Source organism: Vanessa cardui, chromosome 27 (genome assembly GCF_905220365.1).
Source record: "Vanessa cardui chromosome 27, ilVanCard2.1, whole genome shotgun sequence".
Taxonomy (NCBI): Eukaryota; Metazoa; Arthropoda; class Insecta; order Lepidoptera; family Nymphalidae; genus Vanessa; species Vanessa cardui.
Genome location: NC_061149.1, coordinates 464228 through 477303, shown reverse-complemented (window position 1 = coordinate 477303; position 13076 = coordinate 464228). Strand labels below are relative to the sequence as shown.

At 32.8% G+C, this 13076-nt stretch overlaps 1 protein-coding gene across 12 annotated transcripts in view; it reads left to right on the top strand.

Moving 5' to 3' along the window:
• The window catches only part of LOC124540905 (talin-1), an 80105-nt gene extending 74804 nt beyond the window's left edge, over positions 1-5301 (top strand). For 2 of the 12 annotated variants that reach the window (XM_047118681.1, XM_047118669.1), the window contains 3 exons: positions 908-943; positions 1483-1632; positions 1937-3409. In XM_047118681.1, the coding sequence (XP_046974637.1) occupies positions 908-943; positions 1483-1632; positions 1937-2930 (1180 nt within the window). In that variant the 3' untranslated portion in view covers positions 2931-3409. Of the gene's footprint in view, positions 1-907; positions 944-1482; positions 1662-1936; positions 3410-4331 lie in introns of those variants that run through there. The other 10 variants (XM_047118682.1, XM_047118673.1, XM_047118668.1 and 7 more) reach the window with 9 other exon arrangements.
• The last annotated feature ends 7775 nt before the right edge of the window (positions 5302-13076 follow it).

Genomic DNA, 13076 nt, shown 5'->3' with positions numbered 1-13076 from the left:
GGGTTCGATTCCCGACCGAGTCGACGTAGAAAAAGTTAATTAGTTTTCTATGTTGTCTCGGGTCTGAGTGTTTGTGGTGCTGTCGTTACTTCTGATAGCACAAGTGCTTTGGGTATTGGGATCACAGTAATGTATCTGATGTTGCCCAATATTTATTTATTATTATTATGAATCTCAAGATTATTTGTACTTACGACACTATAATTATAATATACATCCATATACATTTAATATACCAATTTGACAAACACAAAAAACTTTAAACCTTTTACAATGACTTTTTATGCACTAACACATACACTTATATTAATTAAACAAACAGAAAACAACTCTCCCTTATTTTAAACACCTTAATTTTTTTACCAACACGTTGTGTCAATATAGTACAGTTAAGGAGATTTCAAGGTCAAAAACCTGTTCTATCGGTGTAAGGATCTTCTGAAGGTTTTATCTAAATTAACATTTCTACTATAATAAATGTGTAAAGGATCTTCAGCATGAGGGCTGTTTAAATTTCAATCCTGTGTGATCTTCCCCGATGAAAGATTGTCCACTGTTGGCCAAAAATCACGTAAATACTTTGCCAATCTTGCATATATGTAGGCATACATATATATATATATCAATAGAAACAATATGTTCTTTGGTTTAATGGTCCAGATGCCAGCTAGGGATGCATATATATCCTGAGATCAATAGTAAAACGTTATCAATTAAAGTTAAATAAACTTATAGTTTTGGCAAACTAGTGATGTCCACTTTGTTATAACCCACCGACACAGCCTCATTTGGTAATGTTTCAATCTTATTGAAAGTATGCTGAAGGTCTTTTTTTTTAATTTCTGCTCCGACTACACTTCCGTCTACATCTTTACCGTAGTTTACGTTTAGTTGTTTCGTTTTCCAGAGAGAAAACAACCAATGACAGAACGATGGGATCTAAGTAAGTCGCTGATAATTGTTTGAACGGCGCTTTCCCCCGAATGTTGTCATCGTTTTATCCCCGAAACGCTTGTATCGATATAATCGTATCGAAAGTCGCGACGCAGCATTATATAGATTCATTAGTTGAGCTCGTATGCTGCGGCGGAACTTTTAATATGGTGACTAAAGATCGCAACCGCGTCACACATTGTTATATAAAATACATCGTTCTGTACATATGTACGCGTTTATTTAAATATCAATCTATCTGTTCATCTCTATTTTCTATCTTTTTTTTTCTCTTTTAATGCATCTTATTTAATCTGATATTAATAAATAATAAGAATCGCATCGAATTAAGCTTATTTAATGTCTAAATTTAATATAATGAAGCTTTTTATAATTAATGATATATTTAATGATTAATAGTCATGTAATTAGACATGTACCGTCGAGCGGCATGTCTGTTTACGTGCGGTAGCGTCGCCGTAGCCACTAACAGATTTAATGTTTTGTTCTCTCCGCTAACCTGCATGCGGGTGACTGATGTAACACTAGGACGAGCATGGCCGAGGAGACGGTTGTCGTCAAGTCGTTGCAACTGCCGGAGGTTCGTACGGCCTATTTGATAGAGGAGGGCGACGAGAAGATATTCTACCGGCGCGAGAGGCCGCCGCCGCCGCCGCCCCGGCGCGTCTCGCTACTAAAGTACGAAGACGCAGCTAGTTCGTGATTTGGTTCGTTCTAGACTATCTATATACGCACTGGGGGGGGGGATAGCACGTCCAACATCCAAGTACGACCTATCATGTTCAGTATGTAAATGGGGGTTGAATATCTTTCATGACATGGACGACAATTTGTCATCAACTCGATTAATTAATTAAGTGTTTTGTGTTTAACAAGAGCATGGCATGTTGGTGTCGGCTTAACGGACTCGGGTTGCGGGTTACTGTTTTCTCACTAATAACCTAACCTGACGGTATAATGGACGGCGGTGATGACGTTTCAGCTACGAGACGAGACTGTACGACACGCCGCGGCCCGTCAACGAGTATTACGCGAAGACGGACGAGCAGCGACACTTTGAATCCACCAACCAGTACTATAAGGAGCAGAAGTTCGGCGGTTACGACGCCCCGAAAGCGCCGATGAGTCCCAAGTTCAACGCCCGCGATCTTAAATTCGACGAGAAACCGGAACCCATTTATTCGACCCTCAAAAAACCGACTTCCACGTTCGATGGCGTCGGGCAGACGTTCTCTGAGCACCAGAAGTCTACCGAAGCGATCCCCGGAGGCACGAAGCAGTCGGAGTACACCGTGAAGAGCGAATCGTACCAGAGCTACCCAAAGACGGAATTCTTTAAAACGGAAACGCGACAGGAGGTCAAATCCCCGTTCGCGACTTCGACTCCATCGAAGTTCGACAAGACGGACTACGCCGACTTCTCCAAAAACATGGACATCGTGAAGGCTCCCACGCCGGACTACGAGAGGATATCGTCCCCCTATGGCAAGGACGTCCATAGCTACGGCGGACCGAATTTCTTCGAGGAGACGACCACGGAGGTCAAGGAGATACCGAACGGCACCCAAAAGATCACGATGACGAAGATATACAGCTCCTCGCCCGTCAACCTGACTAGCACCAGCACGAAGTACGAGCCGATAAAGCTCGAGGGGATCGACGAGTTGTCCAAACTCGACAACGACTCGCGGTACAGCACGCTCGACTCGCGCTTCAACACGCTGGAGTCGAAGATGAGCTCGGACACGAGCCGCTCCTTCATGAGACCCTCGGAGTTCCAGTCGGCCGACTACCAGGCGACGGCCGGCACCACTGCGAAGAAGCCCTCCGACCTGGTGAAGGAGATCGATAGCTTGGACAAGAAGTTCTCCAAGCAGACGATCACATCCGAGATCATCGAAAAGAAGTCGGTGATGACCAGCTCGCACAAGTCCGAGACGAGTTCGACGGTCACCAAGAAATTTGGGAACTTTTAAAGGTTTGATCATTACCGGTGTCACTTGGCGTCCGGATTTCATCGTCATTTATGCATTCGTAGTTTCGTAGCTTCGAGCTACGTGACAAACATACATACATTTGATTGTTACTGGCTTTGTGTGTGTTGTCGTTCAGTCATTTTGCGTGCACGTCTCGTGTCTCTAAAAATATTAATATTTATAATGAAGTGGTTTCGTATTGAAATTAGTGTGGCTAGTAGTTTGTTAATTAATTATTATAATGTAATAATAATAATGTGGTAATTATTAACACGAATTATTTATAATTAATAAGTTCGGTGCTCTTAGATTAGACACTCGGTGCCTCAAGTCTTGAATTAAGATTTGCGAAAAAATATTTATTAAAATTAACAGTTCTAAAAATTCGGCCAGGGGTTAATATTATTCAATATCCTATTGTAATGAGTACTTCTCATTTGATTGCAATCAGTGATTACTTATTTCCGGGTCTAAAAAAACCATCGTGTCCCAAAGTGCGAGCATAAATTGTGTATTCAACCCATTATTAAAACATCCTGGCCGAAATATGTCACGAAGTGTAATCCCCCGGGATCCTTACTACAGTTGCCTTAAAAAAATATTATGTCAAATGGCGTTTGTCAATTATATAAGGATTTGTAAATAATTGACTGGGTATAAGGGGTTCGGTTAACTACCTAATGGGGTCTTTGAAAGGTAGTAAGAGTTTTCACGTCAGAAAATATTTATTAAAAATCTCATACTGTGCCTAACACGTGTGCCACTTAAATAATAATATGGGAGTGCCTTTAAGAGAAATAATAAATATATATAGATATATGCAACATCCTTTAGCTCATAAACTTTTTTTATTTGACAGATTATACAATGGATTATGAATTACACATAATTAAAAAAGAGGTCGTTATTTTGTACGGAGTATGTCTACTTATATTTTTTTTTATATTCTATTAGTATTAATACATAGCATATAACAAGTGCCATAGACAGCCTTAATGTAAGTGTATATAATACGATACGTTTAGTGTGTAGTTATGTTTGGTGCAATCGATCGTGTAACTCAAAATTTAATATAACTAATATGTATGATCTTATTTAACTAACGGACTAAATGTGTTTAATATTCTATACTGATTTCATAAGCTGACATTAAAAAAAAAAGCCTTGCAAGCCCTCTTAAATTTTCATCTAAAATAATCAAATATTAAAATGAAATCATGTTTAAATTACACTTTTTTTTATTGTGGTAACATCGATAGTAAAATCAATATGACAGAATTTGAGCAGCTAATATAAAAGCTTATGAAATCTTATAAATTAACAAAATGCACGATTATTTATAAATGTTGAAATGAAATTTGAATTAAATATATAAAAAAATATGATGTATTTTCTTTGTAGAAATGTAGTGTCGACAACGCCGAGTCTCGTGAGCGTCTCGACAGATTATAAATAATGTTAAGTAAACAAACGGTGCCTTAACGCAGCTTATTTATTTAAAAGTAATAATATTAAGTGTAGCGATGCCCGCGAAAGCGATACGTCCACTGAAGGTATGGAAACACCAACTATTATAGATTAAAAAACAGTAATATATTGTATATATTTTGACACTTGCATTAACGTTAAAAAAAAAAGAAAAAATACTTTTTAATCTGTATTTCAAGTAAAATGTCAGTTGATGCAAAATATATACACAAGTAATTCGTATGTCAGCTCTTTTCATACGAAATATACAAGTCGCATTTAATCATATATTTTTAGTAATGGCAACATATATGTATATTTTCTATTTAAAGGGCTAATTATATATTTTAAACTTCGTCTAATGATAAGAAATACCATTTTAAATTATAACGTATTTACTTTTAATAGTAATATGATTATTATCTGTAGTTTACGTTATTATATCTAGGCGTAACGTGTATTTTATACTTGTATCCGATTTTGTATCTGTGTAAAGTTGTAGTATTCCATTCTGAATTATAATACGTTAAAACAATACTTTAACAATTCAATTTTATTTAAAATATTGTTTAAATTCTATATTAAATTGTTAATTTTTTTTATAATCTTATAGTCATGTCAAAATTAATATTTTTTGAGTATGTAATTTCAAATTGATATATAATTACATAGTTGTAAGTATATCGTACGGTATAATATAATCTCAGTATAATGAACCAAATAAATTTTTACTAATTTTTCAATATTTCCTTAGTAATAATTTCATCGGTTTTGATTTTTGTACTAACGGTTTATTATTTGTTAATATTATTTAGAGATTTTATCCAATTGCGCTCCGGTAGCTGTCACGTGTAGTTGGGGCATTGTATGACTTGTAACGTGTAATAAATATTTACTAATTATACTTGAAGCTTTTATTTACAAACATCCGAATCTCCTATTTTATCATATATGGTTCTAACCGAACAATATCTACTGACACATTTTTGAATAGAGTATATTTTTTGTGACAAGAATAAGGATTAATATGAAATTAAAAATAGACTTTTACAGAAATTTAATTTAGAATTAACTGTTGTTGGCAACATTATTGTCACTTTGTTTTTTAATATTATTTGGATATAAAACTGAAAATTAAGGAGGCTCACTTTTAGGAAAGAGATCTCCTGGGTTCTAACTTGATTGAAGAGAGTCTCTAGCTCCAAGATTATAAATAGACCGGATTGCTCTCTTTTGTAAAATAAAGACGGATTCATTATCTGCAGCGTTACCCCAAAGTAATATGCCATATGACATAATACTTCGAAAATAACCAAAATAAACTAAACGAGCGGTATCAATATCAGTTAGTTGTCTAACTTTTCTAACCGCTTATGCTGCGGAGCTGAGTCTTCCTGTTAGGGATGATAAATGAGACCTCCACTAAAGTTTGTAATCCAATTCTATTCCTAAGATCACCGTCGTATCGGCTACATCAAGCCGGCCACCGCTTAAAGATATATTATAATCTTGCTTTCTAACATTGGGTAGGGTAAAAACTACACATTTTGTTTTTTGAGCATTCAAAACTAAATTATTTACTGTAAACCAATTGTGTATCTGTGATAATGCACCGTTAACATCGTCTTAGTCAGTTTTTTTCCTGTCAACCTTAAAAATCGGCGAAGTATCGTCAGCAAACAACACTACACTACAAATACCTTTAACATAGAAAGGAAGATCATTTATATATACTAGGAATAGAAAGGGACCAAAAATTGAACCTTGCGGAACTCCCATTTTTAACGTAGATCCAGAAGACTTTATTCTTTTAATGAAAACTTGCTGGATTCTTTGACTTAAGTATGAAGCAATGAGATCAAGAGCATTACCTTTTCACCGTAATATTTGAACTTATAAAAAAGCGTTTCGTGTTTTACACAATCGAATGCTTTAAATAAATCACAGAATACCCCAATAGCGTTCTGTGATTTCTCCCAAGCATCGTAAATATGTTTGAGAAGCGCCATCCCTCCCCATTATCCCATCATCATCAGTTGTCGAGCGACCTCTTCAAAAAACCGAATTGCTCACCATGAAAAATAGCATTTTTACCGAAATGGATGAGAAGTTAATTTAAAATATTTTTTTCGAAAATTTTACTTAAGGATGGGAGAATTGAAATAGGCCTGTAATTAACGGGATCGCTTCCAATCTTAAAAAGTGGTAAAACTTTACTACATTTTAACAAGTTAGGAAATGAACCCGTGTCCAAACTCTTGTTAAAAATTACTGCTATATACGGAGCAATATCGTGTATGATGTTATTAATGAATTTTACCGAAATGCCCCATACGTCGTTAGTTTTTTTAATTTTGAGTGTTTTAAATACTTTTATAACATCTAATGCAGAAACTGTTTCAAAAGAGAAATCAATAACGCATTTAGAAACATTTTTATTTAATAATCTAGCTACATCTAATGTAGATATTAAATGAGATGTTATTTTATTAGGTATGTTATCAAAAATATTTCAAATAAATTTGCTACTTCTAATTCAGAATTTGTATATCCACTGCCTGTGTTCAATTTGATTGGTACAAAAGAGTAATTTAACATAATACTCGAATATTTAGATCCTTTTTTCTTCAACTTTTTCCTTATTAATTCTTAGACATTTTCTATGCCTTATATGCATAAATGACTTGTAATTTCCTGTTGAGAACAATTCTTAGCTAATTAAATAAATAGAAAGCAGACGATGACGATGTGAGCAAGGCTATACTGATATAGTTCACTGGTTCAGCGTAAATAATCGTCGGCAAAATAATAATAAAAAAATTGTACAGCAAATGTGAAAAATGTAAAGCTGTATTTATCGATGACAAATCGATGATCCAGCAGAGTCAGCTGTTTATCTTATCCTTATTGTTTATGCCAAGTTGCAATGGGACCCCCATTTAAACAGATTGACGACTAAGCTCTGCCGCATTTGCGTTCGAAAATTTGTAAGTGGTGTAAATAAAAAAGGGGTGAGAATTAACCCAAACATTGATCACATGTTTCGCAAACTCTATATAGGATCTTCAGTAAAGATCGACGGACCCAGCCCTACCTATTTAATTGCACAGTAATAAGTCAGGTGTATTATTTAAGTTAATAACTACAAGAAATGTTATTATTTTAATATTAAAAATTAATTAAAACCAGTTTTGTCGTAATGTTGAATACAATGACGAAAATACTTTCAATAATAATACGCACGAACTGTAAAAATTTTTTTGTCATTACTTCTATAGTTTAAAAGTTTACAAACTTAACTATGCGATATTCATTTTCAATTCGAAATTTCCATTGTTGGAACAATACAAAAACTCTCCTCACAATCAATACTTTATCTCTCCTGAAGTGGTTTACGATCCTTCCAATTCGACGATTAAAGTAAGAATGACCATTTCTAGGCTTACTCCTAGTATTGAATGTTTACACGCCCCTCCTTCGACTGTAGCAACATCCGGTTTCGATCCATTTTAAAAAACAATTTAGTCAAAACCGGATGTTGACAATCAACGCAAATTGTAACAACTATTTAAATCGAATTATTTATGGTGATAATACTTTAATACATTAAAACAATAAAATATGATCATTTTAAAATAAATATGCTAACACCATATATTGAAATAACGATTAAAACGGCACAGAAGTCGAAAAATATGAAAAAAGTCAGTGACTTTTGCAGGAGCAGCGCCGAAAAGGCGAAGGCAAAAAGGTCTAACTTTATCGAAGTTTATTTTTAAATAAGAAGTCTGAATAAGAACGTAATATTGTCGGTAGGTTCCATAGTCTTAATATGATACTTCCTGTGACTTCCCCGGTCTCATAAAAGTAATCTAATCTAAAAAAAACTTGTAAATAAAACGACACACTATTTAGCACTGTTTATTTTGTTGACAATAATAATAATAATAACTCTGATATTTTTGGTCTCGTCTTTTTGGATGGAGACGATTCGTACGAAAAATAAAATACAAAAAATTTCCACGAAGTGTGCAAAACCAAGCGTTATGCGAAAATGGAATGCAGTACAACAGTCGATTAAATTATCAAAATCACTTAACAAATTTTACAAAAAAACATTAAAGCCTTGAATTCTTTGCGCTTTATATCGTTACATATATTTCCTACACTCACAATAAGTTGTTTACACTCCTTTATATATTCGATTTATTAAACTTTCTACACACAAGACATATCAAGATACACGGATTCGTTTTAAAACTAAATTGATTAACCTATAAAAAATCAAGAAGTGGGGGGGGTGGAAGTATTAGTTAATCAATGATGTATTTGATTTCTATATTTCTATCTTGTTTTTTTTTGTAAATTCATTGTTTAACGGAACTCAATAATTTTAAATAATTGTAGGTCTATTGAAAAACATAAGCAATTTCGTTAATCACCTTAATGATTCAATTATATATTTATAGTCTGTAGCGAACCCGCAATCTTGACAGCGCATCTATCACACAAACACTTAAACATACAAATCACTTCACACATGTATACATATTTATCTTATAATAATACAATCATAAAAACGTATCGGATTTGAAATATACTCTTATATACTTAAACAATAATATGTACTGTATGTTCCCATATAATTAAAGAGCGTCGATCCTTTCGCCATTCAAGTTACTTACATTAAATAACATACAAAATTTAAATATTAACTCAGTTTGAGAGCAGCTACATGAAAAACGTTTAAGATAATTAAATAATAATTATAATATGTGTCCTGGTGTTATAAGGGCCAACCAGACAACTTAAGTGTACCTAGATGTATCTGTATTAATAATATTAAATACATGTCGTTTTTTATTTAACTTAATTTACTTTGACCCTGGCAACACCAGATCATACAATTATTATTAAATACCACTGGCAACACCGCACGTCTGTACTGCAGTAATATATAAACACATATGTTATTTTATATAACCATCTCGCTCACTCGTATGCGAACTCTAACGCGCGATAAGGACCTTCGTTGCGAACAACTTGGAATGTTGTATGACACTGAGTTATTATATCAAATTATATCTGTAATAATATAACTTAAAATTAATTCCGGACACAAAATTCCCTTAAAGTATATTATAATATAGACAAATATATTCGATTCGAAATTAAAGTGAATATAAGTAGTTAAGTGGAATAGTGTTATAAATATATATATATATATAGTATATGTTATCTTGGCTCCTTGTGCAATTGGCATATAGTGTACATTATATTATCATACAACTGTGTCACAATAACATATCAAAGTATTACATGTGACCTTGATCATAGTACGATTGCGGTACAGTTCTAACACAAATTATTGCTTTAATTATATAAACATTTATATATTATATTACATAATGCTATATATATATTGTTAAGAGTCACTACCGTTATGGCAGTGAGCGTTGTAGGTTCGATTATCATTTGTGACATGTTTTTTTATCAACATTCGAGTATTAGATTAAAAATATACTTTTGAAAGATATGATATTCCATTCGAGTATAACTTTAAAAGCTCTTTTAAAGCCTTTTTCAAAGCTTTTCGAATCTTAAGCGGGAGATATGATAAGGTACCGTTTGTTTGTCACAATATAAGTGTCTCTACTAAAATATATGCTTACTTTAATTATTTTTATTATCTGTTTTGTATTGTATAACGTATTTTTATTGCTTCCGATTTTATTTTAAATAATCTAAGGAAAAGAAGCTATCTTAATTCGTTGTCATGACCGAACGAATTATCATTTAAATACAATTAATACTAAAAATTTCACTAAAAATAAATTATTTACAATTTTTTTTTATGATATGGCAACGGATGTCTTACGCGTGGGAATGTCATGTCACCGAGAAAACTTGAACTCTGCATAAAATGACAAATGTTAAAGATTGAACACTAATATATATGTATATGTGAGTTTGTATAGTACGACACAACTTAGATGTAGCATCGGCAAATTCAATAAAACCGATCACTGCCGATTTACACAACCAATCGAAATAGCTCCCTATCGCGCCATTCGACGCTATTCGTCGCTATAGATTCACGCGTCAGTTCAACCCGAGAAAGCGAGTGCATGTAAATCGACGCGTCAAATTGACGAATATATTAGGTCATATAATATTAGAAGTTATTAAATTTGTGTAAAGATCATATTCACATAAGAAATAAATATTGATAATTTGGGATAGCGTACTTCCCAATTTTGCCGACGCTACATCTAAAGCTGTCATACTACACATAAATTTAATCTGTGGTTTTAATTTTTAAGAAAATATGAACATATCATTATGTAATTGTATTATAAAATAGCACAAAATTTAATTTAACTAGTTTAACTAGTGCACAAGTGTTTATAAAAGCACAGATGCACTTACTATTGGACAGCACAGAGTTTATGAAGACCAAAAGATTTTTCTGACTGTAGGAAAGCATTATAAGCCTTAAGTGACACTACTACGGGTAGCAGTTTGTAGTTCATTTTCTTTAGTGACATGACATTTTACATAGTGTCATTAATGAACGAAGATAAAAAATATAATTTTTAAAATATTCGAGATCTTTTTGAAAGTGGGAATTAGAAAAAATATAGTTTTAGACTAAAATCTAATTATAGTTACATAGTATTTGAATAGAAGTAGCATTTGGGCACAGTATCAATGGCAGACATCGCTTCAACCAAACAACGAAATAACTAAGCGTTTCATCAACAATCCCACTGGTGGGCAAAGGTTATAAAATAAAATTGTACATTTAATGAGATTACTAAGTAGTTGAGAGAGAAGAAAAAGTACAAAAATATTAATTAAAAAAACAATCTTATCTTGCTATCGTTATAACTTTAAAATCTATTTTTATGTAAGAAAATAATTTGTACGAAGCAGTTAATCGTTTCTTACCGAAAATATATGTGCCATATATATGAATATACATGTATAGGATTATGGCGTCACGATAAATTTAATATGGCAAACAGCACTGTAAAATTTAAATAATTTCACCATATCAAACTGATCATTGTATTGAAACGTGTATGCCATATTAAAAAAATCCGCCATATTGTAAAATTTGTAGGGATTTGAGCATTAGTAATAAAACCTATCGCTAAAAGATTATTGGATTCGTACAAATTATTCTATTAACGTATTTTTACCAAACGATATCAAATTGTGCAAAATTCTATAAAAGCTATTGTTATAAAAAACGTTTCTGCGTCTGTGCGTTGGCACAGAACAAGAATTCGTCAGAAGTGGCACATGTTACTGTAACTACACACATATTCATTGGTTTAAGTGTACTAAGAGAATAGAGCTTGTAATTGTGAATGATATCAAAGTAACGTTTGCATTTGAAACAGTTTAATTTTTGGATGATATTGCAACTTCTGAAACAATTACAACCCTTAAATTTTATTATTTATTACAACAATTAAAACTCTTATTCCCTCCACTATTAATAGGGAAAGTTAGTTATTCACCCAACAAGAAATAACAACAAAAGCCTTTAAATTTCCCACTGCTGGGCTAAGGCTACCTCTCCCTTTGAGGAGGTTTGGAACATATTCCATATAGTAAATAGAACTTTTGTATATGCATAATTTAAATTTTTTTATTTAGTATATATTTTGTAAATTATTTGAACTTTGAATTAAGCTAAATAATAATTCTTCAATATGAAAAATTAAATACTCTTTAGCCATTTGCTAACTTAGCCAGCGCTTTCCAAGTGTGCTAAATTAATAAAACATATTTGTGTTCACGTCCCTGAAATATTTATCCAATTTCGATCAAACATTGATAAGGCGTTCTTCAATTCTACAAACAATATTTTTTATATATTTATCCGTCTGCATAAATGTATTCTTATGTTATGCTAACCGTGCGGATACGGGACGGATAGTAAAAAACATGTTGCCACTTCTAACACATTCTTACTCTGTGCACTCTTGTACACAATCGGGTTTTCTTATCAAACTTCTCATAAACAATGGCGCCTAATATAGCGATAATCTAATATTTAGTACATTTACATCTAATAAAAAATATTTTAAATGGCATTCTCATTAAAGCATGGTTTTAAAGCTTGAACGCCATATTCTCGTGGATCAAATCTTTCTGTGCGTCGAAAAGGAAATAATTCTCTAAATTTTGACTACGCCCTCTATCGGCGAATATATCTTACAAAAATCTTCGACGGTATACAAAATATCTGCATAATTAGATCCTATACAATATGGAATAAATATTATTTAACAAAGACCAACTTCAACAAACTTTTCTTTCTTTGTGTCCACTGTTGGCCCTGTATCGTACTTATTTAGTAATTAAATTAATTACAAGTACATATCGCTCGGTGTTATATAAGATTCAATATATCATTAATAACATAATATATTTTTAACCGACTTCAAAGCGGAGGTTAAAATCAATTCGTCTGTATTTTTTTTATGTTGTAGTCATAACTTGTAATTTGAATTATAAATCCGTAAAACTTGATGTAACTTCAGACTGAAGGGTGTATCAAAAAATGAGTTAATTTTAAGTGCGTTGTATTATGGGTCAATGAGATAACTGCGTAAATGTTAAGTTACCACAATCCTGTAATAAAAATGACTTTGTTTGTTAGGT